Below are 22,166 nucleotides of genomic sequence, written 5' to 3'. Positions count from 1 at the left end.
AAAAACTATTTTATTTATTTTAATGTGAGAGATTCAAAGGGAAAGTTGAGAGAGAGAGAGAGAGAAGAGTACTGCTCATCTCTGGCTTATGGTGGTGCTGGGGATTGAACCTGGAGCTGCAAAGCCTCAGGGCATGAAAGTCTTTTTGTATAACTATTATGCTGTCTCCCCAGCCCCAAAAGATTCCTGACACCACCATAAACCAGAGCTGAACAGTACTTTGGTCTCTCTCATAAAAATAAATCTTAATATATATATACATATATATATATATAGTGATCAGGGATAGGGAGATAGTGGATAGTGTAATGATTTTGCAAAAAACTTTCATGCTTAAGGCTCTGAAATCCCAGATACAAACCCCAGCACCACCATAAGCCAGAGATTACTCTGGTTTAAAAAAAAAAAAAAAGAATGAAAGAGAAAAAAAAAAGCAATGAAATGTGATCAGAATTCATGTTTTTTTTATATGTAATCTAATTTTAAAATCCTCATGGCTGAAAATGTTTAGGTAAAATACTTAGAAACCCATTTAGACCACATATTCCAACCCAGAAAGAAAGACAGCATCTCTTTTGGAGGTCTATTGGTAACAGGGGGAAAAAAAAAAGTCATGACACAGACACTGGAGGAAACAAAATAGGGCAACAGTAGCTGCAGGCAGGGGGCACCTGAGTGAGAAGGATGGGGTGTTAGTGTGAGAAGCTGGGAGAATGTTCTGGCCAGAGAAGATGATAGGAGCAAAGGCCCTGGGTTGGGAGTGAGTGTTAAAGCAGACAGACGCTCAGGAGGACAGGCACTGACCACTACCCAGGCTCTGAGACCCAGAGTGACAGACCAAGTGCTCAGTCACATCATGCCGATAAAGCTGGCGATGCATCATAGCTTTTCAGCTTAACTGCTATGCCTACTTTTACACAGGAGCACAGGACATTGCTGTCATGCAGTGGGCCCCCCGGGGGTCCCTGTGTGCAAACATTTGAACAGTGAGGAGGGAGTCCAGCTCTCTGGGGTTCCTGGAAGCTTCCTGGAAGCCACTGTTTTTGTTTTTGTTTTGTTTTTTCCCATGGATGGTGGAGGGAGCTTTCAGTGCAGGGGTGAAGCCAGCCAAGATGCAACTGGGACAATTCCATGAGCCTCACTGATCAGCCATAAAAGCAGGACTGTGGGCAGAAGGAAGAGACCTGGGTGTGGAGTAGTGAGACCCAGCTTCCAGACCCTGTCAGCAAATCATGAGTGATCCCCTGTTGGGCTTGCTAAGTCTTTCCCCCTAGCTGGAAAGCAAACTGCTTTCAGTACCTGAAACTGGTGTTAGAGTGGGTGCTGATTACTAAGTCCTGAGCTCGCTCTCCCTGAGCTAGGATGCGAACACACAGGTGGGCTCTGCTAAGGAGGAGGAGGAGGAGGAGGAGGAGGAGGAGGAGGAGGAGGAGGAGGAGGAAGAGAAAGAGAAGAAGAAGAAGAAGGAGAAGGAGAAGGAGAAGGAGAAGGAGGAGAAGGAGAAGGAGAAGGAGAAGAATAAGAATGAATGAATGAATGAATGAATGAATGAATGAATGAATGAATGAATGAATATAATAAAAGGACAAACAGGCATTGGGGTGGGTGACAGGTGCCTCCCCAGCCTGTCTGATCAACCTTGCCCCATCCCAGCCTGAGCTCTAGCAGCCAAGGAAGAGTGAGCCCAGCCTCCCAGGACCAAGATCCCCTCATTTAAGAGGAACAATCTTGGCTTTGTTTGGGCAGGATTTGTCCCTGAGAAACCAATTGGCTTTTATCAATGTCTCCACCATCTGGGACCTCTTCAGCCTCAGTGGCGCTCATCCAGGGGAGGGGAAAGCAGGGGACAGGGAGCCCTGCTAGCCCCAGCTGGGCGGGACTTGGGGTGCGGGGAGGGCGCACTAGCCCCAGCCCCCAGCTAGCTGGAGCGCAAGGGGGGACCCCCGCAGAGGTTCCCCCATGCGGCAGTGGCCCGGCAGCCTGTCTCCTTCCTGGCTGCAGCGGGCGAGGTCGCGATGGGCTGGTTAAACCTGCAGGTAGGCAGTGCCCGGGCGGCGGCAGGCGGTCCTGGAATGTGCGAGGGGCGTGATGACAGCGCCGCCGCCAGCCTCTTTGCGCAACACCTGGGCTATAAATACTCGGGTCGCAGGGTTCCACCTGGGCGCCTCCTCCGAGCTAGTACCTGCACCGGGCGCTCAGGTGAGTACCTCGGCAGCGCTGGCTCGACCTTCCATCTGCTTCTCCTTCACTCAGTCCTTCTAGATAACCCCCCTTGGCTGCAAAACTCTGGGCTGCAGAAGAGAAGACTTAATAAACCCACACCCCTTGGGTTCCAGCTGGGCTTTCTTTTTCCCATCCCTGCTTCCTGGGCTAAGTTCTTGGAGTCTCTGAAAGTGTTCTCTGAGGCTTGTGGAGGAAGAACAGCATGGCTCCAGGCGACAATAGAGTGACTGGGCTGCTTTTTTTTTGGTCTCTAACTAGCTGTGTGACCCCAAGGCAGGTCTCTGAGTCCCAGGAGGGACTCAGTTTCAACCTCCCTCTTTCCAAGAAAGGGAATAACTGTGCTATCTCCATCTTTCCTGCTGCCTGAAGATGGGATGCCTTCCACCCCCGCCCACCCCAGAGTGGCCTCCATGTGCTCCTGCTCCTGTTCCTGTTTGCAAAGTCCTTATCTAAGGTGGCTGAGACACACAGTCCTACTTTGTTGTCACTTAGGGCAGAGGCCACCAGCCTGTCCTTCAACTTGTCTGGGGAGATCAGTGGCCAGGCTTTCCTTGTGTTTTCTGAGCCATAGGGTACAAGACAAGACAGGCTGGGGGAATAGCTTATAAGCTGTGCCTACAGGTGGCTGAACTGGGGGAGATCAAGGCAGAAAGGGGTATGTGTGGGGTTAGGGGACATGGTATGGAGTTAACTCAGTCTGCAGATTCCCAGGCAGATGGCAGCAGGCGCCCAGACAAGGCTGTTAGCAAGCTTTCCTGGCTGGGTGGTGGCATACCCGGTTAAGCACATACATTATCATGCTTGAGGACCCTGGTTCAATGCTCCCTCCCATCCCATTCCCCACCTGTGGGAGGGAAGCTTTTTAAGCAGTGAAGCAGGTCTACAGGTGTCTCTCTGTCTCTCTCCCTCTCTATCACCCCTTCCCTCTCAGTTTCTCTCTGTCCTATTAAGTAGAAAGAAAGGGGAAAAATGTCCTGAAAACAAACTAACAAAATAATCTTTTCTTAGAGAGGAGGCAACTTTCTTCAATGGGTTGGCTTCCTGGAAGCAGCTCAGAGTTCATGAAGAAGCCCCTTTCCCTCTCCCTCCTTGTCTCTGCTCAGCAAGAGATTTCTTCCCTGTCTCTGCCAGTTGGGCTCCTATCTCCTTCTTCTCCTCCTCCTCCTCTTCTTCTTCTTCTTTCTTTCTCTTCTCCCTTCTCTCCATCTCCCTCCCTCTCTCCTTTGCAGTGTTTAAACCTATTCTGTGTCTGGTATCCAGAGAAAGCCATGCTTGTCTGAGGGATCTGTGCTTGTCTGTTTCTGATTGGTAGGAACATATGAACCCCTTAGCCTGTGCCAGCTGACGGGCAGAAACTAGTGGCAGAGGACATGCTCTGGAAGAGGTCTGGATGTCAGCAACGGGATTCCCTCCCAAACCCACCCCCAGATCCCTCCAGTAGCTCACTGCAACAAGTCCCAAATGTGGTAGGAGGGAGATAGAGAGAGAGAGATAGTGGGACCTGTGGCTTCCTGATGTCAGGTCCAAAGTTGACAGAGAAAATAATTTGAATTCAGCTCAACAAAGACAACAGCTGCTCAGAGATCAGTGACTGGGAATAAAGTTCTGATACTATTTTCAGCCAGTCTCCAATCTGCCTTCTTCTCCCCAGGCCCTTCTCCACTCCCACAGAAACTAGGATGGTCCAGAAAACTAAAATGCTAGAGAGTACACAAAAAAGCCACAGGAAAATGAAAAAAAAAAAAAGATAGATTTGAGGGGGCCAGTCAGTGGCACACCTGCATGAGTGCACGTGTTACCATGCATAAGGATCCAGGTTCAAGCCTCCAGTCTCCACCTACAAGGGGAAGCCTCATGAGAGCTGAAGCAGGTCTGCAGGTGTCTCTCTTTCTCCTTCTGTCTTTATCTCACTCTTCCCTCTCTAATTCTGTTTATCTTTATATATGAAAAAAAGAGGAGGGGGGCAGGTGGTGGAACACCTGGCTAAGCACTCACATTACAGTGGAAAGGTCATAGGTTCAAACCCCTGGTCCCCATCTGTACAGGGGAAGCTTCATAAGTGGTGAAACAATGTTACAGTTATCTCTCAGTCTCTCTTCCTCTTAATCTACTGCTCCCCTCTCAATCTCTCTGTCTCTATCAAAAATAAATAAATAAACAAAGGTTAAAAACAGTGAAAAATTGTTATTAAAAAGGTTAATTTAAAAAAAAAAAAGGGGGGCGAAGGGCAGGGGTAGATAGCACAATGGTCATGCAAAGAAACTCTCATGCCTGAGGCTCCAAAGTCCCAGGTTCAGTCCCCTGCACCACCATAAGCCAGAGCTGAGCAGTGCTCTGGTAAAAAAAAAATGGGGAGGGGGGGCAGATAATAGACTTTAGATGTTTATGTTCCTCAGTGAACCCTCCCATCCTCAGTGAACATATCCAGCCCCCAAAAGCAAGGCAAAAGAAGAATTGATAAACTAGCAAGTGAAATGCAAGATTTATTTTTGAGTAATAGCTGCAGATGGAAAGCATAGCCCAAGGAGGCTATGCCTTGGTGCTTGGGTTTGGCTTCAAGGATAAACAGGTTATGAAATCCTGTTAGTGCATCTCTTAAGTCTAAGGGAAGTCCTGAAACAGGGTAAAACTAGGGCCAACTGCTTTTTCTGTTGGGATCCTCACCTCTCTCCCACCATTACCTTGACCTTCGGGGACATTTCACCTTTGGAGGGTGAGGACAAGAAGTCGTCATCCTCTGGGAATTGTTGAAGTCTGGCTCACTTTAAAGTAGAAGAAAACATTTCCCCAGCACATTGAGAACACTGAAGCCAGACAGCCTGATGGTCTCTGGAGGTGTGGTGTTCATGTGCCTTGCAGAAGTTGGTTCATCGCTTTCTGCCTCAGTTTCTTTTCTGTGGAAGGGGGAATGATTTAGGTACACAGACTGGAGGAGGAATGAAGGGAGCTAGGTGGGGTGCAGGCTGAGACCAGTGCTAGCTGTGGGCTTCATTCATGAAGCTTTGACTGGAGCTGTGGAGCTGGTGCTGTCCTGTGTAGATGTGTGCTGGTGAAGGCCCCTGCCTGATGGCCGTGAACCCTCATGGCCTTGGCCTCAGCCCAGATTAGGGACTGAACAATGACCGTGGGGGCTGGAGACTTGCCAGCTGCCCTACATTCCCAGCCTCCAGGCCCTGAGGAGCCCAGAAAGACAGACAGACAGACAGACAGACAGACAGACAGACAGACAGACGTCCTCTGGGCATAGGCACACAGGTGGATGCAGGAAGCTGAGTCGGAAGGGTTTTTAGCCCAGCAGCTTGCTGAAAGGGAGGCTGGAGAGGAGGAGGGAGACATAGATGGGACCCCCACATACACCTGGAGGCCTCATCTGTCCTCTGATTTCCCCCCTTGCTGGGCATTTAAAGCATCTTCCTGGGCACAACTGCCCACTAGGTGACCCCCCCTTCCTTCTTTGCTGCTTCTGGCAGGGAGCATGTGTCCTGGAGCCTGGCCTGGGGGGCAGGTAGGGAACTGGGTCAGTGTATGGGAGGTGGGAGAGGGCAGGAAGGTCCCAAAAGCTCCAAGCACCCAGGTGCTGCCCAGAGCCCCTTTCTAGAGAGGCAGCTTCGAGAAAGACCCCTATCTGTGCTCGGCAGTGGCCTCAGATGCAGAAGCCTGAGACTTCATTCTCCTCTTAGCTCAGACTGCTGAGCTCTGTGTCAGGCTGGGATTTCAGAAGTCCCACAGCCTTTGGGAGGTGGGGGGAGTGCCCTAGAGCCTGTCACTGAAGATTTGAACCACCTGAGGAATGAGGGACAAGGGGGTCCTCACCAGAGGGAGGAACATATCCAGGTAACTCGCCACAACCTCCAGGGCCCCCATGGAGCGTGGAGGTCAGCTCTTTCCTTGATATCTGTTGCTCTGGGGTGTGTGGGGGGGTCTGAGGAGGCCCCCCTCGATCCCAGAACTTTGTAGTGATTCTCTGAACAGACCCCCAGGGTTTGAGCCATTTGTCCGGCTTTAGACCCTAGGAAGTCACACCATTTTCTATCTCTTGGTTACTTTGTTTCTCCTTCCTTTTAGAGGTCACAGGTCACTTAGGACACGCCTTCCTCCCAGCAGACATTAATTAGCTCCTGTTCTCGTTGCCCCTGTTCTCGGTGCACTCAGAGTGCTGTGCTGAGTCCTGGGCTGGAAATTGAGACATTTAGGCTCATGTTCCTGCTCACCTCCCAGCGTCAGCAGGGCTCAGCACTCAAGACCTCACCTCCACTGTCTCCCACTTCCTCACACAGCACCAGGGAGGTGGGTTGACCCGTGTTTTGGATGATGAGCCTGAGACTTGGCAAGGTTCAAAGTCACACACAGGGAGCTGCAAAGGTGCTGAGCTGTGGTGGTGCAGGAGGCCCGAGGCGAGTGCCTGATCTTTCTAGAATCACAGGGTGGGGGCAGACTGCCCTCTTGCCTACCTGCTACTTGAGAGGGCAATGCCTAAGTGTGGGGGCCCTTCACCCCCTTTGCTTCTCAGCAGATGTCCAGCATAGTGAGCACCCCATAAATGGTGGTTGAGCAGGTGAAGGTACCAGGAAAGGAAGCACTGAGTGGGGCAAGGGTGCTTCATTGCTTCATCATGGAAGTGATAGGAAAGAGGAAATGGACTTGGACTCTGGAGCCTTCTAAGAAGGAGTGGAGAGACATTCAGTGGAAATGCGTCTTTGCCCTTGGTAATGTGGAGTTGGAGGGTAAGGGAGCCGTGCCAGGCCCTGCACACAGCTCAGCATTCCAGGCCATTTAGCCTGCCAGACCCCTGCCATCACATCCTAATCCTCTCAGCACTGCTCATTGCTGATGGGCTTGGCATACTCCATGGCTTTTGCTATTAGAAATGACTGGAGCATTGCGGCACAAAGATCTGCTTCTCTCTCTTTTTAAGTATTTTGTTTATTTACTTATTTACTGAGTAGTGACAGAGAGAAATCAAGATGGGGGCAGAGAGTAAGAAAGACAGGGACCAGGTGGTGGCACACCTTTATTAAATGCACAAGGACCTGGGTTCAAGCCCCAGCCCTACCTGCGGGTGGGGGGGGATTTTACAAATGGTGAAACAGTGCTGTAGGTGACTCGCTCCCTCTCTGTTTCCCTTCCCTCCCAATTCCTCTCTGTCCTATCAAATTAAAGTTCATGGGGGGGGGGCAGAGAGATACCTGCAGCACTATTACAAGTTCAAGAAGCTCTCTCCCCTACAAGTGGAGACTGGTGGCTTGAACCCAGGTCCTTGCACATTGTAACATGTGCGCTAAAGCAGGTGTGCCAAGCCCCAAGGTTGGCTTCTCTCCACTCTACAAACTATGTCTTCACTCTTTGAAACATTACTCTTAAATGAGAGAGAGTGGGTGGGGAGAGAGAGAAAGAGAGAGAGATTTTATTTAATAACTAATGGGTTAGTGAGAACATCACTCTGGCACATGCAATATTAATAACTGAACTCAAGACCACATGCTTATAGGTTTAATGTTCTACCCACTATGAAACCTCCTGGGCAGTGATTTTGTTAAATTTTATCTTTTGAATTAGAAAACTATAGAAAGAAAATAAGAGAGAAAGAGAGAGAGAGAGAGAGGAAGGAAAGAAAAAGCAAGAGAAAGAAAGGAAAGAGTGAGAGAAAGAAAGGAAAGTGAAAGAAAAAGAAAGGAAGGAAGGAAGGAAGGAAGGAGGGAAGAAAGAAAGAAAAGAAAGGCCAGAGTACCCCTTCGCTCTGGCTTGTGCTGGTGCTGGGGATTGAACTTGGGACCTCAGAACCTCAAGCATGAAAAAGTCATGTGCAAAACCACTATGCCACTATGCCACTATGCCACTATGCCAAGGCTGTGATTTTTTAAATGATTTCTGGACAAGTAATCCAGGACCTCTGCCTAATTTTTGATTTTATAATCTCTTTAAGAGATGGAGACAGAGAGAGGAGAGAGATAGTAAGTACTGGTCTACCATCCATGGAGCTCCCCTTGTACTGTCCCTTGTGCTTCCATGTGGTGCCAGGGCCCAAAGCCAGGGTCTCATGTGTAGCAAGCCATGTGCTCTGCCACTTGACCTATCTCTTGGCCTCAAAGGAAAAGAATTCAGATAATCAAGGAAGTTCAGTCATCAAAAAGCACAGTTGCAGGGCTGGGGAGACAGCATACTGGTTCTGCAAAAGACTCGTGCCTGAGGCTCTGAGGTTCCAAGTTCAATCCCCAGCACCACCATAAGCCAGAGCTGGGCAGTGGTCTGGTTGGTCTCTCCTCCCTCTTCCTCTCCCTCTCTCTCTCCTCCCCTCCCTCCCTCTCCCTCCCTCCCTCCCTCTCTCTCTCTCTTCCTGTATATCCTTTTTATTAATAAATAAACCATCACACACACACACACACACACACACACACACACTTGCAGCTGGAAAAAATGACTCATCTGGTAGAGACATCTGGTAGACCTCTGAGCCTGAAGTCTCTGAGTCAGAGCACCACAAGTACTGAAATGGTACTCCAGCTCACTGCTCTGTCTCTCCTTCTCTCTGCCTCATTGGAAACTCTCTTTCATATTCCAGAAATAAAACAAATCTTAGGGGCTAGGCAGTGGCACATTTGGTTAAGTGAACACATTACAGTTGGTAAGGGCCCGGGTTTAAGTTTCTGGTCCCCACCTGCAGAGGAAAAGCATCACAAGCGGTGAAGTAGATCTGCAGGTGTCTCTCTGTCTCTCTCCCTCTTCATCTCTCCCCTCTCAATTTCTCTGTGTCCTATCCAATAAAATGGAAAAAATGACCTCCGGAGGATCAGGAGGTAATGCAGCAGGTTAAGTGCACATGGCGAAAAGTGCAAGGACCATGTAAGGATCCCGGTTCGAGCCCTGGCTCCCCACCTGCAGGGGAGTCGCTTCACAGGCATTGAAGCAGGTCTGCAGGTGTCTATCTTTCTCTCCCTCTCTCTGTCTTCCCCTCTCCTCTCCATTTCTCTCTGTCCTATCCAACACCAATGACATCAATAACAATAATAATAACCACAACAACGATAAAACTAGGGCAACAAAAGGGAAAAAATAGCTTCCAGGAGCAGTGGATTTTTAAAATTTCTTTATTGGGATTAATGGTTTACATTCAACAGTAAATATAATAGTTTGTACATCCATAACATTTCTCAGTTTTCCACATTACCAGGAGCAGTGGATTTGTGGTGCAGACATTGAGCCCCAGCAATAACCCTGGAGGCACAAAAAAAAAGCATATTAAAAAGAAAGAAAGAAAGAAAAAATGACCTCCAGGAGCAGTGGATTCATAGTGCTGGCACTGAGTCCTAGTGATAACACTGGAGGCAAAAAAAAGTTAAAAAAAAATCTTTAAAAAAAAGGCACAATTGAAGCAAGAGGCCAATAGTCATGATTCTCCCAGAAGCTAAAAGCATAATCTAAGCGACATGCCAGTAATGGCCCTTGTACTTTGCGTGGATGGGAGCTTCCCAGGGCGGCTGCACTCTGCATGCTGTTGCTCCATTTGGCAGTGGTCTTGGTCAATCCAACTTGCATATATATGATGATGAGAGACATCACCAACCTGCTTCCTGACTTTCAACACAAGCCCTGTGCTCAACAGATAGCGAGTTTCTGCTGGACTCTGGGGGAAGGGCAGCCTCCAGAGGGCTCCCAGCCTCTAAAATTTAAGGGTGTGGTGGGAAGAAACAGGAGAACAATTCTAGAGTGAATCAAGATTTTTTTTTTAATTGTGCCTTTTTAAAATTTATTTATTTCCTTTTGTTGCCCTTGTTTTTATTGTAGTTATTGATGTAATCATTGTTGGGTAGGACAGAGAGAAACCGAGAGAGGAGGGGAAGACAGGGAGGAGGAGAGAATGGTAGACCCCTGCAGACCTGCTTCACCACTTGTGAAGCGACTCCCCTGCAGGTGGGGAGCTGGGGGCTCGAACCGGGATCCTTCCACCAGTCCTTGCACTTTGCGCCACGTGCACTTAACCCACTGTGCTACCGCCCGGCTCCCCTTTTCTAGCTCTTTAAGCATGTCAATATGCCCAGGCTTGTTTCTGTATGAGAGCTGATAATCGTATAAGACTAACAGTATGTCGGGGACTGTTCAGAGAAAAATTTTAATAGAACACATGCAACCCATGCAATAACCCTTGGTGGTTATGATTACCTTCACTTGACGTAGAAGGAAACAGAGGCCGAGGGACTAGCCCAGAGTCACACAGTAAAGAGGCGGAGCTGAGACTTGAACTCAGGCAGGTGGAATTTAAAGCCTGGTTGTGGGGCCAGGTGTTGGTGCATCTGGTTGGGTGCACATGTTACAAAGTGCAAGAGACTCTGGTCCCCACCTGCAGGGGGAAGACTGCAAGTGGTGAAGCAGGGCTGCAGGTGTCTCTCTTTTTCTCTCCCTGTCTATCACCTGCTTTCCTCTTGATTTTTGGCTGTCTCTAATAAATAAATAAAGATAATTTTTTTAAATGTAAAATAAATAAAAGCCCAGTTGCTACACCTTAGCGGTTCTCAGTACCCTGAGGACAGCACACAGTGGCTGGAGACATTTTTCATTGGCCAAATAAGGGTGAAGAGACATTCCTGGCCTCTGGTATTGTTACCAAGGTTTCACTGCTCTGAGCTGACCTTTTCAGAAAGGGGGGAGGGGCAACAGCACTGAAGCTTCCTTCACTGTGTATGTGGGGAGGTCGAACCTGCATCACGCACATGGCAAAGCAGCGCACTATCCAAGCTATTCCAGTGGCCCCAGAGGTGCTGTTCTCAAGTTCACAGGACAGCCCCTCCCCCACCCCTCATCAAGCATGATCTGTCCCCAAATGTCAAGAGCGGAAGGCCAAGAAACAACCAGCTCCCTGTGGCTATCACTTCATCTGACATTTCCCCTGAGATGTGGGTGAGGCTCCAGGAAGACAGGTCACTGTGACCAAAGATATTGGGGAGCAGGGGCCCCCCTACCTCACTGGCTGGCAGAGCTGTGTTCCTAAGTGGGCTGGGGCTGTCCCACTGGTTGCTGGGGTGGATCATGACCCCTTTCTTGCCGAAAGACTGAGGGCAGCGATGGTGTGTTGTGCACAGCACTCACTGGTGGCTGCTGTCAGTAGAAACTGGTGAGAGATGAGATCCAGTGGCGCCACACATGTTACAGTGCACAATGACCCGAGTTCAAGCCCCCAGTCTCCACCTGCAGGGGAAAGCTTCACAAATGGTGAAGCAGGTCTGCAGATGTCTCTGTCTCCCTCTGTATCTCCCTCTTCCCTCTATAAAGATAATAAGAAATGTATATATACATAAAGAAATTAATGCAAGAGGGCTGGATGGTGGCTCACCTGGAATGCTCATGTTACTATGTGTAAAGACCTGGTTCAAGACTCTGGTTCCCACCTGCACAGGGAAAGCTTCACAAGTAGTGAAGCAGTCTATAGGTGTCTCTTTTTCTCTCTTCCTTTTTTTTTTTTTTTTAATTTCTTTATTGGGGAATTAATGTTTTACATTCGACAGTAAATACAATAGTTTGTACATGCGTAACATTTCCCAGTTTTCCATATAACAATACAACCCCCTCTAGGTCCTCTGTCATCCTTCTTGGACCTGTATTCTCCCCACCCACCCGCCCCAGAGTCTTTTACTTTGGTGCAATACGCCAATTCCAGTTCAGTTTCTACTTGTGTTTTCTCTTCTACTCTTTCTCTCTTCCTCTCGCTTTCCCCTTCCTCTCAATGTCTCTCCTAAGAAATAAAAAAAAAAAAATTGAGGACTGATGTTTGGTGGTGAGCTGGATGAGGCATTTGGGTGGTGCATGCGAGGTGCTCAGAGAAGGGTTGAGACTGAGGCCAGGAGAGACCAGGCAGAGGAGAAAGAAGGGCAGGGGTGAGCCTGGGGAGGTGGGGGCCACAGAAAGGCGGAGGCAGGGTCTATCGGTGGGTAAGCTGCCCTGACAAAAATGGGGTGCTACAGGGGAGGGGACGGTGTCCCCATATCCTGCCAGTATGAGGAGTCATTTGAAAAAGCAGGGAACAATAAAGTGGGAGAGCCCACACAATGCTAGCTGTGTGTTAGGAAAGCAAGCCCAGGAGAGCCAGGGGGGCCCCAAACCAGTCCAGCAGGCTGCTGCCACTGCGCCAGGCTGGGGAGACGGCCCCAGGAGCCAGACGCCGAGGAGAGATGCTCCCTGGAAGACACAGTCACCTTTTTTTCCTTGTGAATGCATTATTATTCTTTTTGCCACCAGGATTATCACTGGGGTTGTCTGTCTACATGACTCCACCATCCCCATAGACTGACTCCCTTCTTTCCTTCCTTCCTTCCTTCCTTCCATTTGCCTGTCTTCCTTCCTAAAAACGTTTTTATTATCTTTATTTATTGGATAGAGACAGCCAGAAATCAAGAGGGAAGGGGAGGAGATAGAGAAGAAGAGAGATACCTGCAGACCTGCTTTACCATTCATAAAGCTTCCCCTCTGCAGGTGGGGAGCAGGGGCTCACACCCGGGGGTCCTTGTGCATTGTAACATTTGTGCCACCCCCCACCCCCCCTTTCTTCCTTTCTTCCTAGAGAGGCAGAGCTAACGCTTTAGCTCAGGCAGCTGTGGGGGGGGGGGGGTGGTGGTGGTGTGGGGGGGGAGAGATCTGCAGCATTTCTCCAACGCTCCTGCAGCCTCCTTTCGCTCCAGCAGGTAAGGGCCAGAAGCTTGAACTCTGCTGGCTAAGGTGCCACCCAGCTCTGTGAAAACCATTCTTGATTTATACGAATCTTGCATTCTGTCCACGCTTGTTGAGGATCCTGTGCTGGCTAACAGGTGGCTTGGACAATCATCAGAGATGACTGTGATATGCCGAGAGGATGATAGCAGAAACTGCACCGACAGGAAGGTTCCAGAAAGAGGAACATGGGGTGGCACTAGAGAAATGTGTTGGATTTAAGCTCTGGGGGGATTTGGAGGGCTGCTCTAAGTGGCCTGTGGACACGGAAGACAAGAAAGCGAGAGGTTCAAATGCAGGTGGAAGTGTGTGTAGGGGGAAAGTAGGGCTGGTGGTGGCACACCTGATTGAGAGCACACATTACATTGTGTAAGGAAGGACCTGGGTTCAAGCCCTCAGTCTCCATCTGCAGAGGGAAGTTTCTTCACAAGACATGAAAAACTACTGCCGGTCTCCCTCTCCTTCTCTCTCTCTCTCTCTCTCCCCCCCCACTCTCTCTCTTTCTTCCCTCTCAATTTCTAGCTCTATCCAAAATAAATTAATAAAAATAAAGTTGAAATAAAAACACTTAAAGATCATTTGATGGTGGGGTGCTCTTGTATAAATAAGGGTGACGAGAGGTATCCCCAGAGGGAGCCCTCACTTTCTCCCTGGGCATGTTGATTCTTAGTAAGATGCTGACGTTCCCCATCAAGAGTGTGGAATTTGCCAGGGGTTGGTTCTTCCATCAGATCCACCTCCCTCCCGGTGACATTAATATTTGGATCCTTCCCTGGGATGTTTTAAGGTCCTGCTATTGAGAGGGAAGAAACCAGAAGGGCCACTGGAGCCAAAGACACTCTCCAGTTGTACCCATGGCCTGGTACTGGTGGTGGTGGTGGTGGGAGGCGTGTGTGTGTGTGTGTGTGTGTGTGTGTGTGTGTGTGTGTGTGAAAGAGAGAGAGAGAGAGAGAGAGAGGTGGGCTCTGGGTGTTTGGGTTTTCTCCTCCATAGACTGGGAATGCACCAACCCTTCTGCCACCTGGGGCCCCACTCACCTCACCTGGCTTCCTCGTGCCTGTGCTTGGTCATCTGCATGATGGGAGGGTGCTGAGCTGGCTCTGGCTGTTGGTTTATGCAAAGCACCTGGGAAAGCTGGGACTGCACCTGACTCTCTGTTCCGGCAGGTCCCGGCTTTCTTCCAGCTCACGGCCCTGGGGAACTCCCCACCAGGCCCAAGCCTGTGCTGGCTGCTGACCCACTTGGCCCACTCGGCCTGTTCCCTCCTGGAAGCCAGTGTCCCCAGGAAGTTCTCTGTGAGCCTGGAATCGTGCTCATACGCAGTTAAACATGAAACTTTTCCATAGGCTTAAGCGATACATGGAAGCCCCGTGTGCTGGTCACTCACAGAGCCAGCTCCTCCCCACTTCTCTTTGATTGAATAACGCAAGCAGCAGTGAGGGGGGCTGGCAAAATAGTTCACCTGGGTAGTGTGCTGCTTTGCCATGTGTGCCACCCAGGTATGAGCCCCTGGTCCTTACTACATTGAAGGAAGATATCCTCTCTCTCTCTCTCTCTCTCTCTCTCTCTCTCTCTCCCTCTCTCTTCCTCCCTCCCTCCCTCCAGGGTTATTGCTGGGACTTGCTACTAGCACTATGAATCCACTGCTCCTACCAGCTATTTTTTTTTCCATTTTATTGGATAAGACAGAGAGAAATTGAGAGAGGAGGGGAGACAGAGAGAGACACCTGCAGACCTGCTTTGCTGCTTGTGAAGCGACCCCCCTGCAGGTGGTGAGCTGAGGGCTCAAACCAGACAGCTGACCCCTTAATTAAAGTTTAAAGATAAAAAAAAAAAACAGTATGAGTGTCAGCGCACCCTCTTAACCTGGGTTGGGTTGCCTTTTGTTCTGTACATGACGATGAAGAAAGTGATGCTGGGGTCTGTATCCCAGCCATTCAGTCAACAAACACTGGGCATATTCCATGGCCCAAGCAGATGATGAACAAGACAGAGCTGCCTCTTGGCAGAACTTGCATACTGGGGGAAAGACTAGGTCTGTTTGGGGGAAAAATATGCAAAAACCAGGAAAGAAACAGGATGGGCCCAGGTTCTGAGAACCCATGTCCAGAGATCTCATCAGAACAAGGCAGGTCTTTCTGATGTTCTAAACAGGAATGTTTCTAGAAGCCTCCTTCCCAGAAATGAAGTTACGAGGTCAGAGAAAGAGGAAGTGTGGAAGGTACTTCAGACTTCATGCCAGCTGGTCCTTGAACATCTAGTAACCAATGTCTTTTTTTTCTTCCTGCCACATGGATTATGTCTGGGTCTTAATGCCAGCATTACAAAGCCACTGCTCCTGGTGGTTATTTATTTCTTTCTATTTTTTTTATTTCTAAGTTTTTTTTTTTAGATAGGACAAAGAGAAATTGAGAGAGGACAGGGAGATAGAGGGGGGGAAACAACTCGCAAAGAGAGAAACCTGGAGACCTGCTTCACTATCTGTGAAGTGTCCCCTCAGCCCCCAGAAGGTGGGGAGCAGCAGATCAAACTCAGGTCCTTGTGCTCGGTGATAAGTGCGTTTAACTGGGCACTCCACCGTCCCGCCCTCTTCACTGTCTCCTGTAAAAACCATCTGATGCTTTTCCCTGATGAGATACTGAAAAGCATTGTCTCACTGTTTAAATATGCTTATCTTGGCTAGATAGTCTAACCAAAGTCTTTTTTTTTTAAGATGTCATTTTTTTTTTTTTTATAGATAGGTTACAGCACCAAAGCTTCTTTCATTGTGGTGGGGGCCAGTCTCAAATGTTGTCCACACACATGGCAAAGAGGTACACTATCCAGCTATCAATATCTCACTGCATCTGTTTGTTCTTAGATATATATAGAAAAGGCAGAGGGACACGGAGAGAGTGAAAGAGACCACAGCTTTCTTCAATGCAAGGAAGGGGAGTGTGGGGAGAGGGCAGGCTCACTGTCCAAGTGAGCTCTTTTGCCAGCCCTCCAAACTCACATAGTTAAGAGACATTTCAGCCTCTGTAAACTGTGTTCCTCCTCTGTGACCTGTGTGCCCAGTCTCGTCTCTGGACTACAGTGTGGGAGGATGTCACAGGACAAGAACGGTGTGCTGAAGACCTCCTGATACATCCTGGGCTCCTGAGCAAGGCTTTGTGTGGAAAGTGGCCTTGTGAGAAGCCCCTCCCCAACACATCCTCCTCCACCTTCCAGGCCAGAAAGACAGACTAGGCTGGGACTGATGGTCACTCCCACATCCCAATAGCCTGGGGGAGTCCTCATGGCCACTTGGCGTGGGAAGCTCTGGGCAGCCCTGCCACACCCAGCCCTTGCATGGTGTGAAGAACTGGGCCCCATTTTCTAGCTGGAGACACTAATTCTCTGCACAGAGGCGGTAGGAGACCTGCCTCAACGTACGCTCACTTAAAAGTGAAGCTCCTGGGATTCAAACCCGGCCCAGTGCGGAAGGTGCAGTGGGTCATCCGGTAGAAGTGACAGAAGGAAATGCAGATGCAGCCGGTCTGCTGGGTGAGCGTTGTGAGGTACCCATTTGTAGAAGAACTCAACTCAACATGAAACAGACAAGGGGTGCCCACTGGAAGGTGGCAGGGACTGGAATACCAGCTTCGTGGAGATGGATGGGTTTGTGTCCACTTTCCAACTACAGCTGAGGGTCTACAGCAGCCCCGGAGGTGGTGCAGTGGCTAGAGCTTTGGACTTGAAAGCATGAAGTCCCAAGTTCAATCCCCGACACTGAGTGCACCAGAGTGATGCTCTGTTTCTCTTTCCTAAGTTAGTAGTTAAATAAAACATTTAAGGGAGTTGAACAGTGACGCAGGTGGTGCAAAGCGCAAGGGCCAGCATAGGGATCCTGGTTCGAGCCCCCGGTTCCCCACCTGCAGGGGGGGTCACTTCACAGGCGGTGAAGCAGGTCTGCAGGTGTCTGTCTTTCTCTTCCCCTCTGTTTTCCCCTCCTCTCTCTATTTCTCTCTGTCCTAACAATGATGACATTAATAACGTCAACAATAATAACTACAACAACAATAAAAATACAAGGGCAACAAAAGGGAAAATAAAGAAAGTATTAAAAAAAAAAAAGAAAGAAAGAAAGAAATACATCTGGGAGTCAGGCGGTGGCGCAGCAGACTAAGCGCAAATGGCACAAAGCATAAGGACTGTATAAGGATCCCGGTTCGAGCTCCCAGCTCCCCACCTGCAGGGGAATCCCTTCACAGGCGGTGAAGCAGGTCTGCAGGTGTCTGTCTTTCTCTCCCCCTCGCTGTCTTCCCCTCCTCTCTCCATTTCTCTCTGTCCTCTCTAATGACAATGACATCAATAACAACAACAATAATAGCTACAACAATAAAACAACAAGGGCAACAAAAGGGAATAAGTAAATAAATAAATATTTTTTAAAAATTAAAAAAAAAATAAAATGTTTAAGATTTTAAAAAGGTAGAGCCTGAGGGGCTGTATGAAGTATCACAGGAGATTCAGCTGATTTTGCGCCGTGAAACTAGAAATGAAAAGACTCTGAGAAGTGACTGACTGCAAGGTGGCCTGGGGCAGGGCAGGGAGGACTGTTGGGGGAGTCTAGCGGATTGTATAAGCTACAAGTGGGCTGGAGAGTGTGCTGTTTTGACATATGTGTGACCTGGGTTCGAGCCCAGCACTCACCACATTGAAGGAAGCTTTGGTGCTGTTCTCACTCTCCCTCTGTTTCTATCAGAGAGAGAAAGAGAGAAAGAGAGAGGGTGAGAGAAGCTACAAGCAATACCCCTCTCACCCCCAGTTTTCGCAAACACTGGTTCTCCGCCTTGCAGTGTCTGCTCCCTTATGTCCTGCCTTCCCACCCACAGACCATGGCTCCTTGGCCTGAGTTGGAAAATGCCCAGCCGGACCCCGGCAAATACATCGAAAGGGGTTCTGGCCAGCAGGCCCCCACAGCTGAGAATGGCAAGGATGCCAGTCACAGTAAGTACCTCTCACTCTGCCTTCCACCCAGACACTCCCCCTTCCACCCCCCTAAGATTCAGGGCTGGTCCTCACTACCGTTCTGCTTGTTTGACAGATGACGCCGGGACCCCTGTGACCAAGATTGAACTTCTGCCAGCGTACTCCACGGTGGCACTGATAGATGAGATCGCAGAGGAAGACGATCCCTGGGACCTGCCTGCACTCCAGGACTCGGGGGTCAAGTGGTCAGGTACTGGCAGCAGGGAGGGCTCCTAAGGACAGAGACTGTGCGGTCAGGTCGCACTGCTGTGAGCAGACCTACCCCCTCTCCTGGCACAGGTGGCAGGGCTGTCTGAGCACCAGGCAGAAGGAGCAGTGAGGAGAGAGGAAAGAAAGGAGGAAGCGACTTCAAGTGAAGACAGAGCAGCCGGCAAGGGTGGGACATTCCAGAAAGTGAGAAGCCCCAGCCCCTCCAGGTGAAGGCTGTGACTGATGCCTTCTAGAAAGCCCTGTGCTGGAAGGCCAGCACATGGTGCCACATGCAAGGACCCAGGTTCAAGCCTCCCACTCCCCACTTGCCAGAGCGACACTTCACAAGTGGTGAAGCAGGTCGGCAGGTGTCTATCTTTCTCCCTCTTTCTCTCCTTTTTTTTCCCCAATTTTTTTATTATCTTTATTCATTTATTAGATAGAGACAGCCAGAACTTGAGAGGGAGGGAGTGATCGAGAGGGAAGAAACAGAGACATCTGTGACACTGCTTCACCACTTGCAAAGCTTTCCTCCTGCAGGTGGGAATGTGGTGGGGGGGGGGGGGCTTGAACTGGGGCCCTTGTGCATTATAACATGTGCACACAACCTGGTGCGCCATGACTCAGCCCATCTCACCCGCTTTACCTCCCACTATCATTTGAATTTCCCTGTCCTATTGAAGAAAATAGAAGGGGGGGAGCAGAAAACAGAAAGAAAAAATGACTGCCAGGAACAGTAGATTCATAGTGCTGGCACTGAGCGCCAACAACAACCCTGGTGGGAAAGAGACAAAGAAAGAAAGAAAGAGAGAAAGAGAGAAAGAAAGAAAGAAAAAAAGAAAGAAAGAAAGAAAGAAAGAAAGAAAGAAAGAAAGGAAGAAAGAGAGAAAGGAAGGAAGGAAGGAAGGAAGGAAGGAAGGAAGGAAGGAAGGAAGGAAGATGGGTGGGTTATGCAATGAGACTTTGCAATGGTTATGCAGAGACTTTTATGCCTGAGGCTCTAAAGTCCCAGGCTCAATCCCCTGCACCACCATAAACCAGATCTGAGCAGTGCTCTGGTAAAAAAAAAAAAAGAAAGAAAGAAAGAAAGAAAAAGAAAGAGCTCCTTGTTGTTGTGAAGGTGTGTTGGAAGGCCATTGCCTCTGCCTACCACTTAGCAGGTGCTCTGAGCCAGGGTGACACTGACTGGAGCGTGGGGCTTCATCACTTGTGTGTGTGACCCCCCCCCCCCACCGCTGCTCCCCCAGACCTTTAGACTCAGCTCAGTTCAGGTTTCAGCTAAGGGGACATCAACTGGCCTGAACCCCTGCAGCCCTGAACACATCACTAGGTCTCGCTTCTTCTTCTAGCGTTTGCCCTTCTTCTGTAGCCAGTCAACAGCATCAGGCTGAGCCTGATGTAAAGTTTCGAGACCTCCTTTGAATCTGGAGAGGCGGCGGTCGGCTCACAGCCGCCCAACCTGGAGGAACGTGGGGAACACTGAGCTCTTCATCAAACGGTTTGCCCTTTGACCCTTAAAGCCTGCTTGCTTTCCCCCTCCTGCAGACAGAGACACCAAAGGGAAGGTCCTCGTTGTCTTCCAGGGCATGGGGAAGTTCATCTTGCTGCTGGGCTTCCTCTACCTGTTCGTGTGCTCCCTGGATGTCCTCAGCAGTGCCTTCCAGCTGGTCGGAGGTAGGGAGAGAAGGTCAGAGGTCATTGGGTGGGGATCAGACAGTCACGACTTAGCCTGTCTGTCTAACTGCAATCCCGGGACTGGTTCAACACTGGAAGACTTCCCACATCACGGGTGAAATCTGTGCTCCCCCTTTTCACTGAAACCTGAGGTCTAGAAAAAAGGCTATGTGAGGACGGGGTACCCCAGAACAGGAGCCCGAGGCAACCCCAAGGACACAAGCCTTACGTTTGTCCACAAGACCCAGACAGGAAGCTCCCAGACACACTTTTCTGAGATCTTCAGACAGTCCTTGGGCTTCCCCACCCAGAGCTGTTATGAGATAAGAACGTTCTCTTAGGACAAAGCCCCCATGGAAATCTAGACATGGCTTCTGGAGCGGGTCAGAGGTCCCCAGGCTACAGAAAGACATCTTATAATCTTACAGATTACTTGTCTGAATACTGCCAGGGACTGGAGACCCACTGGGCCCTTCGAGGGATCCAGACTAAAAAGCTACTGTGTACTCACTTGGTCACTTGTGTGGTCCCTAGAGCGACAGCAGTGCCAACACACGTATTTCTCCTCAGAGCAATTCCCATGTACAGAGGAGGCTGACCCAGGCTCAGTGAGGTCTCTGTCCTGACTCTCAGGGGCCCCGGCCTGCAGGTGTCATGATGGGAAGAACCACCGATGGTTCCAAACCCCACCCCCCAGGTGTCTCTGTTGAGAGCTCGTCTTTGTGACATTGGCAGAGGCAGTGGGGGCCTGTGAGGGAGTGTGAGAGGCCATGCCCTGACTTCCTGGGTGTGTTGTGATGTTGCAGCATCAGCAATGGATTTGACTCTGGCTCAGACAAGCCACCTTCTCTGCCTCAGCCTTGGTCTATATCAAACGCAGTCAGGAATTGACTGGCCTGAGAGCCCCTCTCTCTAAAGTGACTAGAGTTGTTGACTCTAAGATCTTGGGAACACTGGGGTGGTTGTCCTTGGGGAGGTTGGAGACTCAGGACTGGTGTGCTGCCCTGTTATCTTACCAATCACTATTAGATCATTAACAGAAATAGAAACGGAATAAAATTAAATGACTGGGGTCAGGGCTGAGTGTGGAGGTGTAGGAGGCTGGGACCAGGGTAAAGTAGTTAAAGAAGAATGAAAAGGTCCTGCAAGGTCAATTTGAATCAGGAACATATCCAGAGATGGGCATGGGACCCTCAGAAGCCTACTGTCTACACTCGGGTCAAGTACAGAGTTGAGATCAAGTTCATGATCAGAGGAGGCCAGATGAGGGCTTGCTGACAGGGAGGGGTTGGAGAATGTTCAGAGTGATAGGACAAAAGGAACATGGGGTGAGGGGTGGATGGGGACCTGGGTCAGAGAGGAGGAGATAGCATCAGGGCAGAGCTGGGGACAGGACCAGGGAAGAAGCCAGATGCCATAGGCATCTGCGGACGTCGTGATTAAACTCCCAATCCACAGCCAGCCGGCCTCAGCTGAGACAGCTTGTCTTGAGCGCCCTGTGACCCCCCCCCACCCTTGCTTGGCCCTGGCTTGTTTTGCAGGCAAAGTGGCAGGGCAGTTCTTCAGCAATAACTCCATCATGTCCAACCCCGTGGCGGGGCTGGTGATCGGGGTGCTGGTGACCGTCCTGGTGCAGAGCTCCAGTACTTCTTCGTCCATCATCGTCAGCATGGTGGCCTCCTCATGTGAGTCCACCCTCCGCCCCACTCCTGGGACACATTCACGACTCCTTCCTTCCGCCAGAGGGTCCGGGATTTTCTCTGGATACAGGCACATCACAGATATGTAGTTGGTTTGGTTGCAGACCAGAGCAATAAAGCAAATAACACTGGGCGGGGAAAGCAGTGGAATGACTATATGAAAAAACACTCATGCCTGAGGCTCTGAGGCCCCAGGTTCAATCCCCCAGACCACCATAAACCTGAGCTGAACAGTGCTCTAATATAACGACAACAGCAACAACGATGGTGATGATAATAATAATAATAATAATCAAGCAACAACATCACTTGGACAGTGCACTGCTTTGCCACGTGCAGGACCCAGGTTCAAGCACGACCCCCACCACAATGAAAAAAACATTGGTGCTGTGGTTTCTTTTACTCTCTATAAATCAGTCAATCATCAATCAACCAAACAGCACAAGAATATAAGCCGGATGAAGCCTGGTTGTTTCCCCACCAGGTGGTGGCGCATCTGGATAAACACACACATTACAATACACAAGGACCCAGGTTCAGGTCCTTGGTCCCCCACCTGCAGGGAAAAAGCTTCACAAGCAGTGAAGCAAGGCTGCAGGTGTCTCTCTGTTTCTCTTCCTCTCTACCCTCTTCCCTCTAAATTTATCTCTGTCCTATCAAATAAATAAATAA

General features: G+C 49.7%; 1 protein-coding gene across 1 annotated transcript in view; it reads left to right on the top strand.

Annotated features, from left to right (window-relative positions):
- The first annotated feature begins 2,155 nt into the window (after positions 1–2,155).
- The window catches only part of LOC103124393 (sodium-dependent phosphate transport protein 2B), a 40,782-nt gene continuing 20,771 nt past the window's right edge, over positions 2,156–22,166 (top strand). Inside the window, 5 exon segments of the mRNA XM_007535115.3 lie at positions 2,156–2,199; positions 17,775–17,889; positions 17,987–18,121; positions 19,666–19,794; positions 21,336–21,479. Of these exon segments, the coding sequence (XP_007535177.1) occupies positions 17,778–17,889; positions 17,987–18,121; positions 19,666–19,794; positions 21,336–21,479 (520 nt within the window). The 5' untranslated portion in view covers positions 2,156–2,199; positions 17,775–17,777.

Source organism: Erinaceus europaeus, chromosome 3 (assembly GCF_950295315.1).
Source record: "Erinaceus europaeus chromosome 3, mEriEur2.1, whole genome shotgun sequence".
Taxonomy (NCBI): Eukaryota; Metazoa; Chordata; class Mammalia; order Eulipotyphla; family Erinaceidae; genus Erinaceus; species Erinaceus europaeus.
This window is presented reverse-complemented; position numbering and strand designations above follow the sequence as displayed.